The sequence below is a fragment of the Athene noctua genome, chromosome 17 (assembly GCF_965140245.1).
Source record: "Athene noctua chromosome 17, bAthNoc1.hap1.1, whole genome shotgun sequence".
NCBI classification, from domain to species: Eukaryota; Metazoa; Chordata; class Aves; order Strigiformes; family Strigidae; genus Athene; species Athene noctua.
This window is the reverse complement of record NC_134053.1, coordinates 4,364,817-4,387,726: the sequence shown is the minus strand read 5'-3', so window position 1 is coordinate 4,387,726 and position 22,910 is coordinate 4,364,817. Positions and strand designations below refer to the sequence as shown.

The 22,910-nt window shown below is 56.6% G+C and overlaps 1 protein-coding gene across 1 annotated transcript in view; it reads left to right on the top strand.

Moving 5' to 3' along the window:
- NCOR2 (nuclear receptor corepressor 2) overlaps positions 1–22,910 on the top strand; it is a 255,287-nt gene that overhangs the window by 169,698 nt on the left and 62,679 nt on the right. The window contains exons 12-15 of the mRNA XM_074921112.1: positions 1,651–1,829; positions 5,334–5,388; positions 7,560–7,658; positions 22,025–22,149. Coding sequence (XP_074777213.1) covers positions 1,651–1,829; positions 5,334–5,388; positions 7,560–7,658; positions 22,025–22,149 — 458 coding nt within the window. The remainder of the gene's footprint in view (positions 1–1,650; positions 1,830–5,333; positions 5,389–7,559; positions 7,659–22,024; positions 22,150–22,910) is intronic.

Sequence of the window (22,910 nt, the reverse complement as noted above, 5' to 3'; positions counted from 1 at the left end):
CCTGTCCCAGGCAGTTTGCTGCTAGCCAGTTAAGGTGACAGGCCAGAGGACATGGATCTCGGAAACAGAGGGCAATTTCACAGCTCTGCAGAGGTTGTGGCCAAGAGGAGCGTTAGACGATTGCCTCCGACCTGCTCCACAGTGTGCTGCTGAACTCCACCCCAATACCCTTCTGCTGAGCCCCACGGCACTGCTTTGCTTGTTTCAGAGGAGACCTTAAAGCTTCCAGCCCCTCCTCAGAGTTGGGAGGAGCAGGGAGGTGAGAGCCGGGGAGCATTGCTGGCGGCAGGGGCCAGCTCTCTGCCCCGGCCCGTTGCTGGAGAGGAGAGAGGGCTGGCTGCCCGCCGGCGGGGTGTATCTGCAGCCTCAGCTCCCCCAGCCCCTGCCAGGCGAAGGGACAGGCCCTGTGCTCTGAGCTGCAGGCAGCGCTCCTGCCAGCTGCCCCTCTGCCTGCACAGGGGCTTTCTCCTTTCAGTCTGCAGTTGTCAGGATCGATGTTCTGGCTGTGAGCTGTCCCTGACCACCGTGATGGGATGACATCCCCGGGGCATCCAAAGCAGCCGGCTGCCAAACGGGAGGTGTCCTAGTGAGGATGAGGAACGTGATGAAATGAGCTGAAACGTCCATGGCTGTGTGGAGGGCTGTGTTCTAGGAAGAACGATTGGGGAAGCAAAGTGGTGCTGGGCAGGCCTGGGTCAGCAACTTGCTGGAAGGGCTGGACATTACTCTTCACCCAGGAACCAGCCTCTAGCTGTAAATTAAAATAACAGCACTTGAGACCTGGCCTTCCTGGGTCAAGGTTGGGATTTATGTCTGACCAGTGCCATCCCAGGTGACAGGGAGGGCTTGGAGTGATGGTGCTGCTTGCAAATGAAAGAGCATGGCCAGAGCATCCCTCCATCCCTGCAGGGCAGACCTGTGCAGGGGGACCACCAGCTACTCAGGCAAAGGGACAGTCCTGGTGTTCGGGCAGGGGACAGCACAAATGGGACATCACATCAGCTGCTCTGTGGCAAATACTTAAGGAAACCAGTGTGCCCGGTCTGTCCTGTCCTGGTGTGTGGCTGGGACTCTGGATGAACTTTGCACTTGAATAGGATGGAGTAAAGGCATCAGATTATATCCCAGGGTGTTGCAGTAAGAGGAAAGAAAGGAATGATGGCCCGGTTAGAGTGGCACTTTAAACTTTCTGGAACAGTATTAGGTTTCCTGTGGAAGGGAAACACGGCATCTCCCTCTGCCCACCCTTTCAGAAAGCTGTGCAGAGCCGACCTGCTTCCCTCGCACTTTGGGGTGGGGTGGGCTGAACCTCCACCTGGCCGTGGGTTTGATGGCTGGGAAGGGGTTTGCACTCCCTGTACTGCTTTGACTTGTCTGTTGTCATGGTCAGGAGCTGTTTTGCTTAAGTCAGACATTTCCACACAGTATCTTAAAGCCTTTTATTTCAAAATGAAAGATTAATTGTTTCCTGGCTGACAGCGATAGCCTCTTTCAGCGTTTGATTTACAATTACTCTAGCAATAAAGCTGTCTAGTGCTTGCTTTTGATTTCTCCTGTTCCTCCGCCTGTCCTTTCCTCTCGAACATCTGTCCCCTGCGGTCCCCACGGGCCTGTGGTGCTGACCAACTGTTCTCTCTGCTTTCCCCAAAGAACCTGGAGAAGCAGATGCGCCAGCTTGCCGTCATCCCGCCCATGCTCTACGATGCTGACCAGCAGCGCATTAAATTCATCAACATGAACGGTCTCATGGATGACCCCATGAAGGTCTACAAGGACCGGCAGGTGATGAACATGTGGAGCGAACAGGAGAAGGAGACCTTCCGGGAAAAGTGAGTGCAGCCCACGCTCCTCTCTCTCTCTCTCTCTTTGCGTAGCCCTTGGGATGCGTGGCCGGGACCCGTGCTGCGGTCGCTGTGTTGCCTTCGGCCTGGGTGCAGGGTGATGCACCTGCACAGAAACCTCAGGCCTTTCTGTATGGTGGGTGTGTTTGTGCCCACGTGCAGCGGTGTGAGAAGCTGCTGCTCTTGACAGGGTGAGAACTAGAAGTTATTCTGCTACTGTGACCCCTGTTGTATCAGTTTAAGGATAAAGCCAGTGAAACTCAATGCTCTGTACACTGTTAGGTTTTTGGATTTACATGCCTGTCCTTCAGGCACTGTGTATCCAGAGGGATTATTGGGGCTGTCATCATCCAACGCCCCCATGCAGAATCCCTCAGGCTGCAGCGCCCAGGCAGTGCCCATCCCTCAGTGCTCCATCCTGCTCTCTGCAGGATTTGCCACCAGCTGCTGTTCCCAAGGACACCTTCCCGCATCAGACACGTGAAAACTCTGACTGTGGTGCTTTCTCCTGTTTGCAAGCAGTGCTTGAGAACAGCTTTGCTTTACTGACTGAGATCCCTTGGGGGATCGCTGATCCCTTCCCTGGGTACCACCATGCTGTCAGCCAAACGGTGGGTCCCAGCTCAGTCTCACATCCAGACTCCCCAGCATCTCACAGCCCAGCGGGGACCCAGATGTGTTTGCACGGAGGTCTGGAGCATTCTTGGTGCCCCCAATGTGCCGTGTGTCTGTAAAAACAGAGCTGGAATTCAGCTTCCAGCAGCATGAGCTTTGCTGGGGCTCACTGCTGTGGACATGAGGGACGTGGAGGTATGTGGGTGTGCCAGGGCCACCTAGTCCCTTGCAGCAGCACTGCCTTAGTTTGGCCTCCGGACAATCGTGGGACGGCTCCGTGGATTACCAGCAGGCCCCTGGCCAGCCACGCCGGAAGCCTGTCCACGTCCAGGATCCCTCCCCCTGTCCCTGCTTGTGACGACTCCTGTTTGCAGCTGAAATAACCAATTGCCAAGACGGACGGAAAAAGAACAAAACAAGCAAACCAGCTCCAAGCCTTTGGTAGAGGAGAATCCTCATTGCTAATTAGCCTTAAAATGTGACACTACAAACATCAAGGCTTGCCCACAAATGACGCAAAGGCTAATTACTTGGTCTTTAATGGCGGGGCCGTGCCTGGCTAATGGGGCTGGAAGAATCCACACCCAACTCTTGCATCCTGCTATGCACGGTGGTTTCTGTGTCATCACCGTGGATGATGTGGAGCTTGAGGCATAAATACAGCAGGATTTCAGGGCTCTCCCAAAGCTCATTTTAAGAGATTGGTACTTAAGAGCTGTAAGGAAGGCCAAGGGAGCCCTGCCCCAGCTCTCGCCCCGATCCCGGTGTGTGGGTAGATAAGCTGCCCTGTGGGCTGCAGCTTCTGTCCTGGGTATTTAAGGTGAACCAGAGTTGTGTCACCCATGATTGTGACCCAGAGCCGGCCTCTTCCCAAGACTGTGAAAACCTGTTGTTCAGCCCTGATGGTGGGGGCTATTGGAGAAAACAGCCGGGCACTGCAAGCTCCAGGTCTGAAGTCATTTTAGCCATTAAAACTTAACCATGAGAAGGAGTCTGATTTGATTTGTTCTGGGCAGGCTTTCAGGTCTCTTCGCTGAGAGCCCATCGCTAGCCTGCTCCCAGGAGGGCTGGGATTTGCTGGTGCAGGAGCAGGGGTGGCTGTGGTACCCCCTGATCCCACTCAGTCATCAAGGCCCTGTCATACTGGGCACCGTGAGAACACAGCATCCGTCCCTCATCGTGGGGACATGTCTTGGCCTGTGAAAAACAGTGGATTGTTGTCTGCATTGCCCCTGATGCTGCATTAGCATCACTGAAATGATGTCCTTGAAAACCCTGTCCCTTCATCAGCCCTTGGTTTGCGCTGCGTACAGCATGACAAGCCAGCTCCAGCTCTGCTGTGATCCCAGTCTGTATGAGCAGCCCAACTGCTGCCGGTTTTTTTTTGCCTAGCGTTTCTAGCAATTTTTGGGGTTTTTTACTTATTTATTCATTTGTATTGGGGGATCTCCTATGGTATCTGTGTTATATCTGGGGGGTAAGTTTTACCCTTCAAGACACTCAGTGTTAGAAAGGCTGCAGCTGCCTGTGGGGTAGAGACTGGGGACCCCATTAAGCACCCAAGCATCACACTCCCATTGCTGTCCGTGCTCCCATGTCCTCCCCATCCCACACTGTCACCCAAAAAAACTCGTGCTGGCAGCAGCAGAGATGAGGTCCCCTTGCTCTGGTGACCGGTTACAGTGACAGGGCCCTTGTAGTGCCACCCAAACCAGATGGGTGTCCTGTGAAAAGAAGGGCATTGGCAGGTGGGTGGCAGCACCCATGTCCTGCTGCCGTGGCTGGAGCCTGTCAGACCCTCGCTGAGCTCAGCTCTGTGCCCTGACTGTGGCAGTGGGGCTGAGCAGTGAAGGCAGGAGGAGAGAGCTCAGCCAGCAGCCCCGGGGGCATCACCGGCAGGGCCAGAGGCACGGAGCTGCTCCCCATGTCCCACCCGCATTACACCCACACCGCAGCTCCCCTGCCTTTTGTCTCCGATCCATTTCCCCAGGGCACAGAGCTGTCAGCTCCTGGGAGCTGGCAGAGGCTGCCCATGCCCAACGGGCTCCAGCCCTGGCACACGAGGCACCGGGCTCCCCGTGCTTTGGCGAGGCACCGGTTAACTGTCCTCCTGCCAGCAGGAGCACCTCGTGCCAAGGGCTCGTTGGCCTTCAGTGTTTCCCCACCACCTGGACCAAGGGATTTGTTGGAGGAGACATCTTTTCACCCGGGGACAGTTCCCCCCCCTCCTCAGCGGGCGATGCTCCCTCCCGGGAGCCTGCTGACAGCTCCTCCGCTTGCTGGGCAGGAGGTGGCGTTCCTCAGAGCCTTCATGCCACCAGGGATCCCTTGAGCAACGTGGCAGCTCTCTGCTTCCTCCCAGGGTTTGGTGTTTTCCTTCCCATCCTCTGCAGCTGCTCCTGGCAGCTCAGCCAGGTCTGGGGTTCTGCTCAGTGACGGGGACACCCCCCGGCTGTGCCGTGGGGTGCTTCTGCTCGGCCACTGATAGTGATTCCTCCCACTTCCCTTGCCAGTTCCTGAGGCCTCAGCTGGCTGTGCAGCTATCCTCTCTGCTTGTCCTGCCGTTGGTACGGGCTCGGGTGGCCGTGCGATGGGGCAGGGGGACAGGCAGCTCTCAGGCACTGCCAGCCCCCCTGCTCTCTCCCACCCTGCGATGAAAATCTGTGCATCGAAGCTGCCAACCAGCCTGGCTCCACTGGGCTAAATTTAAAATTCCTGTCTTTCTGGGAAGCTGAGCAGCAGACAAATATTTTCTCAAACTCCTAAGTCCCTCGGGGAACTGGCCTCGCTGCTCCAGGCGTACAGGGCAAGGCAGCCCAGCTGTGAGGGGGGTCAGAGCTGGCATCCACACTTACCCTCTCCCTCTTGCTCCCATAGGTTCATGCAGCATCCGAAGAACTTCGGCCTGATCGCATCCTTTCTGGACAGGAAGGTAAGCCTCCCCTGGCTTTAACCTGCCTCACACTGTCTCTTCTCCATCACACAGCTCACTCTGGGGCTGGAGCAGCCACCTGTGGGTGGTGGTGGCTCAGAGCCCCAGGCACGGTCCAGACTCCTCCTGGCTCCCTGCAGAGACAAGGGACTGACTCAGCTGCGGAGAGACGGGAGCTCAGCGCCGCGAGATGTGTGAACGCATCCAGCCTGGCACGTAGGCGTTGCAGCCCACCCCGTGATCTGCCTGGGGGAGCTGCTTTCCAGTATCTCCTGGAGGCATTTTGCACCAGCCAGGCTGTCACACTAGGGGGGTGTGTGGCCACTCGGCTGTCCCGGCCACCCGGCACAGAGCAGAGGGGTCCCCTCTTTGCTCAGGGAGGGGGCCTTGAGGGTGGGCTGAGTCCCAGTTCATCCAGCAGTTAGGGTTGGTGTCAGGTATGCACACACACCCTCCACCTTGGTTTTTAGGAATAATTGGCTAGCAGGAAGGCCTGACCTTTCTCAAGCCTCTGTGTTGTGCTTCTTGGACTTTTCCCTTTTTGCTGTTAATTGAGCTGATGGAAGAAAGGTTTGAAAAAGAGATGGGAAGGAAGAGTGAGTCTCTTGTACCATTCTAAGCAAGCCAGGTACCACCTATGGAAGAGGCCACAGGGGCAGATCCTGGGCAGACCTGGCCTGGAAGGACAGTGACAGACCAGCTGCTCTCCTGAGCAAGGAACACTCGAGAGCTGCAGCTTCTCTGGTCCTTGTAGTTAGTTGCATCCTCCTTCCATTTCATGCAGTGTTTCATCCATGCAGTGTCCAGTCGTGGGGGAACTCCTCTGCTCAAAAGCACACCTGGCCTGCAGATGTCCCTTCGAGCCTAAATTATTCTCCGATTCTGCATGACTTAGGCTAGGGAAATACTTCGTAAGACCATGACTTTCCCGTCCAAAACAACAAGCAAGCAAAGGCCAGCAGCAGCCTCGTGCTACTGTTGTCACTGTAAGATACCAGGCGCTTTTCAGCCTTTCCCACTTGTTAAAGCCGAAAGCGGTGGGACTTGGATAATGCTCACAATCCAGTCTGTGTTCCAAGCTGTAAAATGTCTTCTAATTTTATTTGTACTCGTTTGTAAATCAGGCTGTAATTATGATACAGAACACATCCATTATCCTGTTGGAGAGAGATGCAAAGTATGGCTCAATGTAATGAATTAATAGATTTTTAAATTGCATTATAAAAAATAGTGATCTTAGCCCTTGGAACAGATGACTGTAAGTTTTTGTGTTCGCGTGTGTGTGTATAATCAGGGCTAGATTAGAAAGAGATCCAATTAACACTTTAAAAGTTGCAATCTGTTTTTACAAATGGTTCCACTCCTTGCACAGGGATGGGGAGAGCGCAGCCCCCGTGCACCCCCGGGAGCACGCAGCAGCCCCCTGCTCCCGGGCGCTTGCAGGCGTGATGGGTCTGTGGGATTATTTCTGTTTGTGCAGCCACTGATCCTGCACGTGGAGGTGTAGCCCGAGACCAGTGTTCAGGTGCCACCCAGTTCAGCAAAGCGTGGCACACCCGGTGCTGTTCAGGAGCGGAATAGTTCTGGCCACAGCCCCTCGTTTTCCTAACATGTCCGATCCAGGATGGCTCTTGCAGAGCCGACGGCTGGAGCTGGCGTTGGGATGGCAGCTCCTGAGCACCAGGATCTCAGTCTGCCCACGAGAGAGTCATGCGTGCTCGAGCCAGAGAGCTGAACGGCTAGAAATAACGTTAGCTGACAGTTGTGTGGCAGGTTGTGCCTCACGTAACCACAACAGAGGGTGACAGGCAGCTCTCCTTCTTCTGCCTTTAGTTGCCACAGTCATCTGGGGTCAGCCCTTCCCACTGATTTGCTTCCAATGTGGGGTGCTCTCTGCTCTGCACCCCCACCTCCATCTCAGCATACCTGCGGGACAGCCCCAGTCTGTCCCTTGGAAGAGCAGAGCCTTTTTACTGGGACAGCGTGCATTGTTCCCCTCTTCCAGCTCCACTGAAGGACTTTGGGGGGGAGGTGTGGGGAAGGCTGCAGGTCTTCAGAAGCAGGAGCAGAGCTGGCGATGGCAGGGCCTGATCGCTGCTCCGGTAGATCTGCACCCCAACAGCACGAGGGGATGGCACCTCCTGTTCTCTGACTTGTCCCTGTCGTTGCAGACGGTGGCAGACTGCGTCCTGTATTACTACCTGACCAAGAAGAATGAGAATTACAAAAACCTTGTAAGAAGGAATTACCGGCGGCGCGGGAAGGGCCAGGTAAGAGCACATGGAAACACTGTCCCTTGGGCTGAGCAGCAGCACTTTCTCTGAGCCCCCCAAATGCTGCTTTTCTCCCCTTTCCAGATGGAGATCTTGCTTGCAGACTGTGATGGGGCTGTGGTTTTGCTCTGTGTAGCTTTTCAGAACATGCTGTTTTCTGGCAGTTGATGTTTGTCCGTCTCCGTGCCAAGGTCACAGTAGCTTTAAAAAAGCAAACAGCAAACCCAAGATGCTTGAAAAAAGGGGATGGATTGAATGCAGAAAACCTGGCCAGGCGTCAGGAGTAGCATGGGGTTGCCCGTGCAGCCTGCAGCTCTGTGTGAGAACCAAGTGGGGCCTGTTTCTCCCCTCCAGCGATGGCAGCCGGCATGTGGGAATGGGGCTGCTGGGGGCTGGATGGGGGTGCTCCTGCCTTGGGGAGCCTGCCCATGCCTCTTCCTGCGGGCAGAGGTATGGGAGGAGTGTGACTTAGGTGGCAGTGGCTTCTGGTGATGGCCCAAGCAGAGGCATATAAAGCTGTCTGATGAGCCAGAGGGTGTCTGAGATCCCCGTGGGGGCTGACAGATTGGGTGCTGAAGCTAGAGGAGACCCTTAACCCTTTGGTTAAGGGCCAGGCAGGTACCCAGAGCACCACGAGGTGCCTGGAGTAGGTGAGTGAATCAGCCCTTGCCGTTACCATGGCCAAGATACCGATCTAGACATGACCACGCAGTGTTGCTGCTGATACCACAATACCCAGGTACCCAGATAAGTGGTAACCGTTTGGGCAGATACCTTGTCTCTGTGAATGCTTCCAGCCAGATGAAGGTCCCACTGGTGGATCCTCAGGTCTGTAAAGTGAGCGGTTATCCACATCATGAGGAGAGTGAGGTGACTGTAAAGGGAGGATCTCTCCAGATAACGTGGGGATAGGGTTGGAAAAACTGGCCTGGCCCGTGCCACCACTGACATCAGCTGCTCCTCATGCTGCATGGCCATAAAAAGCAGCACTTGGGTCTAGATCCTGATTGGGAGGCAGATAGGTAGCCTCTCTCCAATTTGATTTCTGCAGCATTAAGACATCAGAATAGCTAGCACATGACGAATGTCATGGACGGGGCCCAATTTTCCCTTCTTTTTTTCAGAGACATTAGAGATGGATAAAGCCCTATTAGATTATCCAGTCCCTCTCCCAGCAAACACAGGGTGGTTCCCTCCAGTACATTTTTATAGTGTTTACCATGGTCTGTTTTGTTAGATCACAGCAACTAGAACATGAGGCCACATTTGTTTCTTGTTAGCAGTGGAGACATTTAGCACAGCTCATTCTGGTTTCAATGTTAAGTTGAACAAGTAACAAGTGTGGAGGGAGAGAAGCAATCTAACACTCTGCTCTGCATCTGTACCTACCCCTGCAGCCACAGACCTGCCCATCCTGTGCCCAGCAGGTACTATTTGTATTTTAGTTTTTAAAAGTATCCACAGCGTCGCTAACTGCAGAATTTCCCATGATGCTTTCTCTCGCTGATGGGTCTGGTCCAGCCTGGGCAGTGGAGATCATGTGCTGCCCTTTGGAGACTTGGTCAGTGCCAGCCTTTGGAAGCAGGGTCTTGCTTCCAAACCGTAGTAAAAGACAGGACAGTTTTTGCAAGCAGGGAAAAGCAATATTAAGAGGGAGGCTGCTGGGCACTGAAGGGAGTGGATTGCACCTCCACTGGAGCAGAGATTGACCAGAATGTTATTGATTTTGAAAGAAGAGTCAGATCCATGATGCTGGGGGGGCAGCGAAACAGTGAATATTTCCCGTGACTGATGCTCAGGTGGAGGGTGGGGTGTTCAGACAAGCTTTAAGAGCCAAGTGCTGGCTGCACAAGTAGCAGTAGGAGAGGGGTATAGAACAGGAGATGCTGCATACAGCCTGGAGCAGCTCTCCCCCCAAGATCTTCAGGGATGTTGAGATGCACATTCTGTGCGGTGATACCCCCAGTGTTTCCATGCATCGCTTGCATCCGTTTCCTGTGAGGCTGCGTGCAGGAGCGCTGGAAGAGCCTGTGTGCAGGCTTGGGAAGGGCACGCTGCTGGCGGGGTGGCACGGCCGGGTCCGTGCTGCAGAGAGAGGCTGTGCTGGGGAGAAAGTTGATTGAGGGTGACATTTTCAGGTACTGAAAATATGTTCTGTGCGAGTCCTGCCAGAAACCAGTGGGAGTGGTGGAGCATCTGCCTTGCACCCCAGAACCCTGCTCTGGGGGAGATGGGGTCTCCTCTGGGAGTGGTGCTGATGGGACCTGCTTTCTCCAGGCCAGGCTGGGTCAGCACGCAGCTGCTCAGACCAGCACGGGAGAGGTCAGATACTGGCAAATCCGGAGGGATGCTCCTGGTGGGATTTCTGCTTAGTGAGTCTCTTTAGAAGCAGGTCAAATTCTGCCTGCGACTGCAGAAGGTGTGCTCGTCTGGGAATAACCCGTCCCGGAGGCTCAGCCAGCACCTTGGCTGTGGGTCATCCTTGCTTGTTCCCAGAGGGTCCTGGATTACTTTTGGCCCCCTGTAGGTCCCTCCTGTGGCCTTGCAAAGAGTCAGGGCTGTGGCTGGGGAGCAGGGGCACTGGGTTGCCCCAGCGCTGGGGACTCTGCCTTCACCAATCCAGTCTCAGCCACCGGTGACGGGTTGAAGGACAGGAGGGGCAGTGGGACAGCACGGGGATGGGCAGCGTGCAGGGAGGAGACAGGGCTGTGAAGGGTCCTCCTACAGCACCAGGAGACATGGTGCTGCCTTCCCAGCACTGCCTGTGATCCGAGCGTGGATCCTCCTGCTGCTAAGGGTTCAAGCAGTTAAACGCCAAAAGTGAGATTTAATTAATTTAGAGGAGAGGTTGACTTTTATGTTGGATGAGAGGAGTGGATGAGGTCTGATACAAATAATGTTTCAAGTGGCCCGATGCTGTTTTCCTGCTCTTTTTCTCACGGAGAGGTTGGGGGTCTTATTTGCTCTTGGAGGCAGCAGGGAGCTTGAGAACGAAGTGGAGATAATTACACATAGAAATAAAGCTACTCTGGTGTCAAGATTATCATTGTGGCCTACTTATTAAAAGTCCATTAAAAAAATAAGAATCCCACTGCTCCCTGGCTGATGGTCCCCTGGCAAAGGATATTCCTCATAAAGCTGCTACTTATTGCTAAAAATCTCCTGCCAAGAGCAGGGACTTCACATGATTCTGCTTCCAGTTTGTCAGAAAACCGAGCAGCCACCCGTTCTGAGACAGGGCGCATGCTCCCGGCACGCCGCCTTCCCCAGTGCCGATGAATGAAAGGCGCACGCATCTGAGGGATCATTATGCATAATATTCAGGCTCCTGAGATGAAGATCCCTTCTAAAATAATCCTCTGTGTATGGGTATGGAAAATGCCATTTAACCCTGAAAGGGAGGAATCAATGGGAAGAGGAATAACTTCCAAGCGTGTAATTTCTCATTGAAAAAAAAAAAAAAAGGAAAAAGTTTGAGTCATGGTAAAATGATTTGATCCAATACTCAGTGTACAGTAATAAGCATAAATTTGCATAAGTTTGTAATGAAAGGCCCTTGCGCGGATGTGTTGCCTGGGGGGCTGTTGCAGTCGCTCTTCAGGGTATTTCAAAGAGCATCTCTCTGCGAACGCCCCCAATTCTGTAGCGAGGGGCACAAAAATTGAAGCTCGGCAATTAGCGCCATGTGCTTCGCTCTTCGGGCAAGCTGTTCAGCCGGGCTGCGGGAGCGCAAGTGTTGGGCTGAAACCGTGCTGGAAGAAAAGTGACTTTATTTCAATATAATTATTCCATGCGGAGCGCGGGGTTTTGATTCCCGAATAGATTGGCTTTGATTTTGGAGTGGCGTTGCCCACGTGGCAGTGGCGTGGCCGCAGCATTCCGGTTACGCTTCCCGCGGTGGTGCCGGTGAATTCCCGAGGTGGAGAAGCCGTGGGGATCCCAGGCGGTGCCGGGATGGGGAGGCGGGCGACCCTCCCGCCAGGCCGATGCACTGGGGTCGGCCGGCCGCGGTGATGGGCGGCCGGAGGAGCCGCCTGCCCGCCCCGGGGATGACTCAGGGCGGGATGAAGTCATGCGCCGGGGTGGACGGACGCGGCCCGCAGGACGTGCCGTCATGCCGGTCTCCCTCGGCGCTGCTGTCAGACGGCGCTCACGTATTCCCTGGCGAACGGGCCCCATGTGTTAGGGCTGATGCTTTCGAGGACTCGCTCCGGGGGGAACGGAGCCGCCCAGACCCCCCCTCCGTCGGGGAGCAGCGCCGGAGCCCTGCTAGCGGGGCGGGGGCTCAGGCGTGACCTGCCCGGGCAGCCGGCGCGGTCCCCTGCCAGGGCCGACGGCCTTTCCCAGGCCCACCCTCTTCCCTGCCCCCTGCCAAAACCCAAATCGAATTATCCGTCCCGCCAGCTGTCCCGCCCTCCCCAAACACAAACCATTCCCCTCGCCGACGAGGATAAACAGCCCCAGCCTGGATTTTTATAAACAACCCATTTACTTTTTTCACGGAAGCGCCGTCCCAGGCGGCGGGGTTGGCAGGGGCTGGCAGGGCTCGGGCTGGCAGGCGGGCGCTGCCTGCCCGTGACTTTGGTGCTCTGTGCACCCCGACCCCGCTGCAGGAGCAGAGCACCGGCCGTGGTCCAGCCTTGCCCTGCCATCACCTCTCCTGCGAGGATCAAGTCCAGAGCTCAGCAAACTGCCTTTTACACCACAAATTGTGCTTGTGCCCCTGCTCCGTTAACCACGCCGGCTAACGAGGTGAATGATCTTTATTTCTGGGAAGCATTCAATTATCAATCCAGGGAGTGGCTCCTCATTGGTGTCAAAGGATTTGACAACTTCTCTTTCAGACGTGGGGAGATACTTGTCATAAAATCCTGGTTTAATAATGCAGCACATCATCCAGAAACAGTCCTGGATGTGGCCAGTAAACTTTGCTGCCACAAATACCAATAAATTATTTTGCAAGCATTTAAGCCTGTGCTGACTTGAGCGCTGTATTTTAAAGCATACTGAAACTATCTGTGGAGCAGTCTGTAATGGAGCAGTTTGCCTGGTTGGACATGATGCCTGAGATGTCAGTGTGGGGGCACAGATTTGTCTTCTGCCAGTGGGATGTTGCTGTGAGGTGGCCCTGCTCGCTGTCTGTCCCCCAGCTGCTGTCTTGTCCCTCGTCTCTGCCTCATCCTGCCATCATGTGCAGGTTGGGCCGGGTCGGCTCTCTGCTGGGACCCAAAAGGGGTTGAATTTGGCTCATTTTCTGGACAGGTCTGCAGTGTGACAGCACTGCTGGTGGCTGGGGAAACCCGCCCAGCCAGGCTGAGGCTGCAGGATCCATGAAAAGAAATTAAACCTGGCCACACCCCCGTGGTCCTGATCCTTCTTGAGTGTGGCCTCATGGGGAGAAACGTCTTGCAGAGCGTTTATACCTTAGGTGCTTATGTGTGTGCTGCTCTGTGCAGGCTCTATTTAAATCTACATCTCCTCGTAGCCAAAAAAAATCCAGACAAAACCAGCTAACCCCTAGAATCCTCAAAAGTGGTTCAAAACCATCCTCATGGAAAGCAGCGGGCTTCACGTGAGCACAGAGGGTTGTGCTGGAGCGTGTCAGGAGGCAGCAAGTCTTGCTTGACAGCTTGGCGGTATACAACTTGCAGAGTAACTTGTCTCAATCAGGAAAAGTGGTAGTTTCTGGGAGAACACCCATCTCTCGTGCTTTTCCTACAGCTCGGCGTAGCCTGGGCATTTGGCCGCTCACAGGGTAGCCTGACAACAGTGCTGGGGGGCTCACGGGTGAGGGCTTGGAGTCTGCGGCCTGTCCTGTACTTGGCTAAAGGCTCTCTGCCAGGGCCCACGTTTGCCTCCGTGCCTCGAAACGGGACCATCTGCCTGCCCTCGCCGGGGAGCCGAGATTGCCAGGCACCGAGGCTGGTAGAGGGCTGTCACCCGGGTGCTGTCACTGCCTCCGGGTGAGGCTGAGCACTGGGGGGCCTGCACAGAGGTGGGTGAGACAGGGCAGTGTTTGAGCTGATACCGATCCTGTAACCCTCCGCTGGGGCCTGCTCTTTCAGTCTGGGCTCCCATTGCTCCCAAACCTTGTCCCCCAGGTGTGCCCTGTGAGGTGCATCGTGCCCATTCCCCCATTCCAAGGGGGTTGCAGCTTTCCCGCAGCCCTGCCACGCCTCCGGGCAGCATAATCAGGCAAACACAATGGAAACTCACATTCCTAAAATTCCCAACTGCAGTTTTGGGGGTGATTAAATGAGAATGATGTGGCCATATTTGGAAAAAGAATCGAAGGATGCGTTGCCACAGGAGGATGGCTGCTGCGTCCCCAGGTCCCAGCGCAGCCTCGAGGGCTGCTGGCAGCGCAGGGACGGCCGGGAGACCTGTGGGCTCAGAGCAGGGACGGGCACTGGCAGGGAGGGACACGCAGCCACTTCCCTCCAGGGCAGCACCAGCACGGGCTGCCAATGGACCACTTGCTGATGGACTCTGTGGCCACCACAGCCGAGCTCTTCCGTGCAGCTTAATCGCATCTGCAGTTAGCGATAATAAAATAGTCACTTAAAAGTGAGGTAAACCCCCACCAGCTGTGGTTGGCCCTTAAGTTTGGACTCGTGTTTCTCCAGCAGCAGGTCGATGCATCCTCCTGGCGAGCGCTCCAGCACGCCTGCACCCACGTGAGTACTCCCTGGGATGGGGGTTTGGGATCCAGGCTGGGCATTACCATCCCCACGGGGAACCTGCAGCACCTTCCCAGCAGGACAGGGAGTGGCAGAAGTGGTTGGATTTTGGGATGAGTTGTTTTATCGTTGTTGCAATCCAGGTTTGCCTGGGCACAGACGGGAGATAGGTCGCGTCATTGCTAAGTCGCTTTTTAAAGCAGGCACAGCTGAAAATCCTGGAGAAAGCTGCTTCTGTGAGGATACGGGGCTTGCTTTTGCCCCTGGTGAGCCTGCAGTGTTCATGGATGCTGCCCTGCGTCCCACGAGCCACCGACCCAGCACCTTCTGCTGTTGGCAGGGCTCGGAGTGGGTCAGCATTGGCCCGAGGACTGTGAGCAGGAGAGAGCAGGGTAAAGCAAACCACGGGGAAGAGAAAACACATGTTCTCCGCCTGGGACAGTGCAGGGGCTCATCTCCATTGCTTCCAAACTTCACTCTCTCTTCCCCTCGGGTCATTTTCCCTTTGCGAGCAATCAAATTGCTTTTAAAAAACTCAGCAGCAACCCAGAAAAGAAACATTTCCTCTTATGGAAAAGCCCTCGGTGATTTAAGGAGGGATCCGAATGAGCAGGGTCCTGTAAAAATCACTTCTGTGCTTCACTGAGATCAAGGAGTGAGCAGTGGGAAGGCGTCAGTGCCCGCTGGGCTGGGCTGAGCCGAGCAGGGGCCACTGCCCAACAGGCTCCTGGTGCCACCCAAGATGAGCCCGTGCTCGGGTGAACACACCGGCCACGGTCATGCTGCGGTCTGGAGTCTCTGCAGTCCCGCAGCTGGCCCCCTCCTCGTCCTCGGGACCGGCAGCCTGGGAGGTGGCACTGGGCTGTCCCACGGCACAGCAGGGCAAGGCAGCCCAGCTGCGGCTGCCGGCGCTTTGCTGCTGGCACTGGGCTGTGGTTTGTGGCCTGCGGTGCTGGAGAGCTGCACTGGCGAGCGTTCGTGGGGCCTGTTTGCTGCCTCCCAGGGTGTCAGGCATGGCCCTGGCGTTTTCCATCTCTGCCATATAATGATTGCTGTCTTGCAGAGTTGTTGTTTACCGTCGAAGGAGCAGCACAGCTCCGGGCCGTCACGGTCAGAGCTGAACCGAGCAAGCCCCATGCTCGCTATCGTTGTCCTTATCAAATCCAAGCCTGGCCCTTTGATTTTTCAACTTGCTTCCGCAGCCAAGAGCATCAAACCCAGCCCCAGGACGTGAGTGATCAAAGCCAAGTCGCCGGCAGACATTCCTCTTCCTCTCCTTGTTGTTTTGGCAGTGGCTTGTTTTGCTTTGTGGTTTCTCCCATGAGCGGAGGGTGCCGTGCACGGTCATGAGAAGCCAGGCTGTATTGTGGTGGGTGGCAGCGAGGGCTGAGGCGTTCCAGACCATCGGATCAGAGGCTCTGAGCCCTGGGAGTCGCCTACATGATACATACCTGTATTTCTAAGCCATCCATTGGATGTGGGTGGTGGAGGAGGGAGGATACTCCCGAGCCAAGGCTACATGGCGCCAGCCCTGCTCCTGGCAGAGCTGTTCTGCTCAGTGCCCCGCGGGGCTGGGGAGAGGGGTGGGAGCCGGGTGCCGAGCCCCGCTGGCTGTGCCACAAAGAGCACAGTGCGTCCTGCCCTGCGGTGCCGTACCAGAGCCCGTGGGGTGTTCAGGGTGATGCCAGCAGGCACCCATGCACGCACGTGGCCATCACAGGCGTGCCGAGGCTCCTGGAGAAGCAGCAAAGCAAACCCCAGGCATTCCTGGCCAGTGTAGTGAAGGCCTTTTGTCTTGGGCTTATCTCGAGCTGGTTTTAATTTGCAACTCCCTGATTGCGTGCAATGACCTCGGCCTGAGCCTGCTCCACAGCCGAGTGCCCCTGGAGAACATCATAAATGCCATTGATCTGAAGTCACCCGCGGGAGAAGCGAGGAGCCGGCACCCTGCGTGCGGGAGAGGCGGCACGGCCGAGCGGGTGCTCCGGGTTGCTGGAGGGGACAGGGCTCGCGCCGGCAGGGCGCAGCTCCCTCCAAAGGCCCTGTCGAGGCAGACTTTGGTGTGACGTGGTGGGGAGAGGGTTGGCATGCGTCACCACGCTGCTGCGGTGAGCCTGTGGCGAGGGCTGCAAACCACCTTTGAGCCAAAACCCCGGAGCTTGCTGCCTGCGGTGCCCGGGGATGGGTTGAGCAGCACTGAAATGAGTTGCCTCGCAGCTCAGCCTGGCACACACGTTCCCCTCTGCACGAGGACATGGAGGGTTGTGGATCGCTCCCTCCTGATTTAAGGGAGCAAACAGGAGTTGCTGGCTTCTGTGGTGTGTTCATTTCCTGTTAGAGCCCAGGGCACTGTAATGACAGCAGCAGAGGTGACGTGCCTGTTGGCAGCCAAATGGCATCCCCCATGCAGCCAGTTTGCCCTCAAAACCAGCCATGAGACAGAGATGTCACCCCAGCTGGCACTTGGGCCTGGGGATGAGCTCTCACTTGGTACCGACACCATGACCCGAGCTGGTTCCCCACCAGCACATCCAGGGTGTCTGGGAGTGGCAGGAGCTGCTGGTTCCAGGGCAGGAATGGGTGTGAGCTCAGCTAAACCTCACAGGGAGAGTTGCTGTAAAATGGTGGCTGTGCCTGTCCCCAGCAGGACCAGGACTGGGGAACAGAGCCAGGCTGGCAACAGTGGTGTTTCGGTGCATATTTTGAGGGTGCTGCAGAGCAGGGAGTGAGAAGGGACTGGGAGAGGGCACGGGTGCCTCAGTTGCAAGGTGCATGGTCCAGCAGATAACGCCAGGACACCGTGCAGGCAGCGAGGCTCTGGCGTGGTCCCCAATCCCCTTCCACAGCCCAGCACATCTCGCTGCAGGGGGGATGGGGAAGGCAGGAGCAGTCATTTTCCGGAGGTTTGCAAGTTTGGAAAATAAATAGCCCCGCGCCGCAGGTTAAGCTTGGCATCCTGGCGGATTAATCACGCTGGCTGCAGCCAGCACTGAGAGCCCCGGTGACGAGAGCTGTGGTTTATAGATGATGATTCATCGACTTGACTTAGAGCGACCACGTTATTCCAGCAGATTGCAAAATCATAAGAGGAATGTTGTGGTTAGTTTACGGCTTAACTATGCAAATCGTCAGGAAGCCTTCAGAGCCGGAGAATGTAAGGCACAGCGCGCCCGGATGGCTGGGCGGTGAGCAGGGGCCAGGAGCCGGCGATGGGGCTGTCGGGGACCGGCCGCTCGCGGGAGCCGGGGAGCGGGGAGGTGAGTGATTTGGGGGGCAGCGAGGGTCTGGAGCTCTCGGTGAGCGTGCGAGAAGGGCGCTTCAGAGGCGGGGAACGTGCCACCGGCTCGAAGGGGTTTCTGGCTGGTTTCACTGTCTCTGTGCCAAGGCAACAGGCATCTCTGGCGGGGCTGGGGAGGGCGAAGGTGGGGAGCTGCTTCCCCCACCTCCTCCTGCCCTCCAGTCCGGCTTCCAGAAGCAGGCAGTGCCTCGGCAAAGGAAGTAAACAGAGTGGGAGGAGCTGCACCTCTTCCTCGCCGGGGCTTTCTCCCAGCCAGACCCGCTGCCGGGAGGTGCAGCGAGTTGGTCGGTTCTCAGCAGTGCCAGTATTTTGGTGTCCGGGACCTACCTGGAAGTCGGTGTCTCCCAAAAGCGCGCTTGGAGCTGGAGCTTTAGAGCGGCTGAAATCCCCATGACGTGCCAGCCCGATGTTGCTGGCCGGGCAGGGTGAGCCGTGTCGCTCCGGAGGGGAGCCGGGCGCTGGGGCGAGTGTGCGTGCCTGCCCACGGGCCCCAGCGAGGGGGTGGCCGGCGGCACATGCGGTGTTCTCAGGAGGGCTGGCAGCGATCTGCTCCTCTCCAGCTGCTCCGGGGCCGGTGGGAAATTGGGGTAGAGGTGAGCAGATGTTTGTAATTACGGAGCAGCTCACGCCGGAGCATGGGGAGCACGCGGGGAAGGAGGCCGCCCATCCCGTGGACTCGGAGCAGGATCGGCCTCTCGCTCACGCGTCCCACATGCGATTTTTGTCTTGCGGCCTTTTTAAATAAACAGGATGTGTCGGCAGCAAAAACAAGCAGCAGTGTTGCTGAGGAGGAAGGGCGGTCTGGCAGTTAGTGTCTGACCTGGGAGGGAGGGATGGGAGGGACAGCCCTGCCCTCTGCCACAGGCATCTTCCCTGGCCTCGGGCACATCCCTTCACCTTATTGTGCACGGTGGGGAGCACGTACCTGCTTTGCCTCCAGGAGGTGGGGTGCCTTATCCCCAGGGGGACAGGGATGTAGCTGGGGAGAGGTTTAACTTGCCGGGAGCCGAGCAATTTTGGCGCTAGCCTTTGGCTTGTCCACTACAAGCTGACCCACCTGCCAGTCCACCTCTAACCAGGGCAGCGTGAATCAGAGGGAAACATCGGCTGGTAATTGGGGAAGCATTTCCTGGCCTGTCACACTTTGGGATGGCGTCCCGTCTCTTGAATCATCCAGAGCTGGTCTACGTCCAGGGCTAAGAATAACCTCCCCGTGCACCGCGGGGGCAGCCGTGTGCCGGGAGCGGGGGACTGGCCGGCTCGCGGGTTCCCGGCTGTGACTTCCCAGTGCTGTGCCATGCTGTGGTCCGGCTCTGATGCCGACTGCTCTGAGGTTTGGGGTAGAGCATGTAGCGTGGATGGGCCGAGGTGGTTGCTGTGGTCAGTCCCCAGTGGGGTGTCCCACCTCCTTTCTCCACGTGCTGTTTGTGGCTGAGCTCTCACATGGCTTTGTTTGGATCCCCGGGGTGCCTGCTCCCCTACAGGGCTCTGGGTGCTTCAACCAGCCCCACAGCCTCCATCCCAGCACGTACCCCCGAGTGGGATGTAAGGTGGCATTCCTGAGCGTGGCCATCCCCAGAGGTGCTTCCCAGTGTGTTTGAGGGGTGCCTCACCATGTAGCCGAGCCCTAGCCCAGGAGATGAGCCGTCACTGCACGTCTGCCAGGGAGGGTTCAAAGCAACATTTGGCTAGGAGCCTTCTTCAGATGAAAACATGAATGCAGCCACAGGTGGAGCTGGGGACAGTTTTCCCCTGCCATGGCCTCATGGTGACGATGCTGCCCAATTTATGCCGTTCATCCTGACGGGAGAGGGCAGGCAGGTAAGAGCTGTCCTGTCCCATCACACTGTGCACAGGGTGCTGCGCCCAGCTGGCTCTCGCCCCTGGCAGCAGGCCCGGGCCAGAGCAGGGCAATCACTAGAGGGCATCCTTGGATCAAGATGCTCCTCTGTGGTGGGAGAAGCCCTAATTTGATGTCCTACCGGGCTGGGCTTGAAACCTGCAGGAGGAGGGGGATGCACAGTGACCTACTGAAGCCAGGCCAGCAGGGTTTGCCCATCGTGGTTGTGTCAGAGCTGCGGGGAAGCACCTGTGTTGCAGCGTGAGCTTCCGCGGCTGCTCGCATCTCTCCCTGCCTTTCCACCTCTGCTTTTGCAGGCTGGCACAGGGAGCTCCTTAGCATTGTCACCATCCCAGCCGTCTCCTCTGGGGAAGAGCTGCAATGGCTGCTTGGGATGACAGCCCCCTGGTTCAAACGAGCGTGGAGACAAGATGAGAGGATGCTGAAGCTTCCCTTGGGAGCCCACACCAGCCTGATGCTGGAGCAGGGACTCATGTGGTTGCGCTGGATTTATGTCTGGACAGTTGGGTGTATGTCCCAGGGAGCTGGGATCTCTGGGATGCAGGGTTTCCCTCATCCCTCAAAAGAAAATATTCACAGCGAGGTGGTAGAAATACTGTGAAATTCATCTGGGCTCCCCTCCCTTGCTGAAATGCTTGGTGATGGGAACAGGGGTGGGTGGTGGTGGCCAGGGCTGGGGCAGAACCTGCCCTGCTCCCCACCCGGCCCTCGGAAGTCACAGCCCTCACCTCACCTGGGCTGAGCCCACGCTTGGGGGTCACCACGGTGTGGCTCAGGGAGTCAGAGAGCTCAGGGCAGCGCTGGGGAAACGCCTGACAGATGCTCCTTGCTCCTCTGCCACCAGCACGGGCCTGCCTGCCTGGTCCCGGCAGCCCTGCTGGCTGCCCCCCTCCTTCTCCCCGGGCTTGGGGGCTGGTGAGGACAGTGCCTGGCATGCTGGGTACAATGCTGTTCCTTGGCTGGAGACATCCCGTTCCCCAAGCTGTAGAGATTTATGGACTCTGGAAAATCTTAAGCGACCGAGTACTCATCCCAGCTGTTTCCCAGCTCCCCCTCCTCTGGATCCTCCCAGCCCTGCATCCCATGGAGCCGTTCCTGGGGGTGTGACGGGGGTGTGAGCTGATGCTTAGGGGTGTGTTTGGTATGTGAAGGTGCCACAGGGGCTGGCCAAGCCTGCCTTGCCAAGGGAGGGTCCTGGTGGCACAACTGCCTCCCCCCATGCAAGGAGGAACTGAAAGTTCCCGGGGTTTTGGTGACGGTAGCGCCTGTGTTTTAAGGATTTGTGTTGAACTGGGGCCTGAAAGAATCAGCAGCTTTCTCGTAAAACTGCTCCAAAGCCCATTTCGACAGCTCCACACTTCTCATTTTACCACCAGCCTGTGGGGGCAGAGGGTTTAGCTTGCACCCAGCACCGCTTTGGGGACGCTCGTGTTCGAGGCAGCCTCCCAGTTCCTGTGGATCGGGGATGGGCCAGTCCCACTGGCTCGAGGGATGCGGGGACACCTCATCCCCACTTGCTGAACAGCTGCCAGCCATACCAGGCCACCTAGGATCATACTTTCTGCTGATAAACCCACTTTAGGGTAATTTCCCCCATTACATCACTGAACCCTTTTCTGAGGGGTGGTGGAAGCCCTGCAGCTTGGGCAGGGGCCGGGCGAGCCCGGGTGGGTTTCCTGGAGCAAGCAGCTTTGTATTAGCCAGGAGCAGGATGGTTTAATAAATCATTTCCGTCTCTAATTTCTATTTCTCTATGAAATGCCTCTCATTTGCCGGTCGCCAGAGGGAAGGGAGGTCAGGGGAACTAGGCCTCCCCAGCATCCTCCTTCCTGCAGCTGTTGAAACAAAATCCAGAACTATTATAATCGCCGTGTCCCTCCCTCGGGTACCGCAGCGCCTTTGGTCCGAGCAGCAGCGTTGGGGCGGTTGGGTGCACGGCCCCACCGGGGGTGCCAGGTGGTACGGAGCAGGCAAGGAGCTGGGAATCTTCCCTTCTCAGTGATAAGGGGCCCATAAACTTTCCTGAGAGACACGTTAGGTGCTTGGGATAAAAATCATAGAGTTGAAAAAGATCCCAGCGTTGGTATCACTGAGCCTTGGGGCGTCTCTGTCTCCTTCGTGCTTCAGCAAAATGGATCCCACTGGGTGCAAATTGCGACCGATGTTGCTGAGCTGTTATCTGCAGGGAACAGGGGGGTTGTTCTCACCTCTGCCTTCCCCCCCTCGGGTCCCTGCTTGCTGCCTGACCCCGGGGGAGCTGCCGGGGCTGTCCCGCTGCCTGGAATGGGAGCCAAAGTGCATATGCCATGCCTGATCCCAAACTATCTCTGATCTCCCCGGAAAGCTTTCGACCCTGTGGCCTCTGAAAGCACCCTGCCCATACCCTCTGCCTGCAGCGCTTTTTCCTCTTGGCCGTTCGCCCCCCAGCATTGTTTCACTGCGTTTGTTTAGGTTGGCCCAGGTGCTGTGATGTATCCGCCTCAGCACTGAGCAATTGTTTTGTTTTACATCCCTTGTTTTGCAGCAGCAGCAGCAAATGCCCCGGAGCAGCCAAGAAGAGAAAGATGAAAAAGAGAAAGAAAAGGAGAAGGAGGGAGAGAAAGAGGAAGACAAGCAGGAAACAGAAAATGACAAAGAAGAACTGACAAAGTAAGGACAACGCTCCCTGCCTGGCTGGGCGTCGGGCTGGGGCTGCAGTGGTTGGGATGCGGTGTGGTCCAGGGCTGCCTGCTGTGCAGGACCCACCTCATCTCCTCTGCACGGAGGGAAGGGCAGAGCTTGCTCTCCTCTTCATTCCTCTTCCCTGCTGCTCCCAAACCGGGAAAGCAACTCTGATATGTTGTGCTTTTTTTTATATATAAACCCAATTGACCCACAAAGCCCCTCTGATCCTCTAGCTTGTTTTGTTGTTGTGAGAGCCGCTGGGAGTCGGAGGAGCAGTCTGGGTGCAGCCAAGCGTGGCACTTCACCTTTAGCGTTATTGATGTCAACGTGAGCACTCCCAGATGAAGGGCTTCAGCCAGCTCTGCCTCCCGCACAGCGAACGGGGAGCATCAGAGCCGTGGTGGGGAAAGGTTGGCACGCAGACCGCTAGCTATCTGTAATGGGCTTAATACTTGGTTTAAAAGAACATCTGGCTTCATTATATCTAGGTTGCGAAGACATTTACCAGCAGGTCCCTTTCAGGAAGATAAATGAGGAGGAGGCAGGGATGAATTTGAATGGTCTGGCATTAAACCTGTCTCCGTCAGGTCTCTGCGTGCACTTGGTGGTGGAGCTGCAGCCAGCTGCAGAAAGAAAACCCCGCCGCAAATCACCCCACCGCCAATCCAGCCCGCTCCCAGCCAGGAAAAGAGCCTGCGTGTGCAAAAAAAAATGCAGACCTGCCCCCCTAAAAGACCAACAACAAA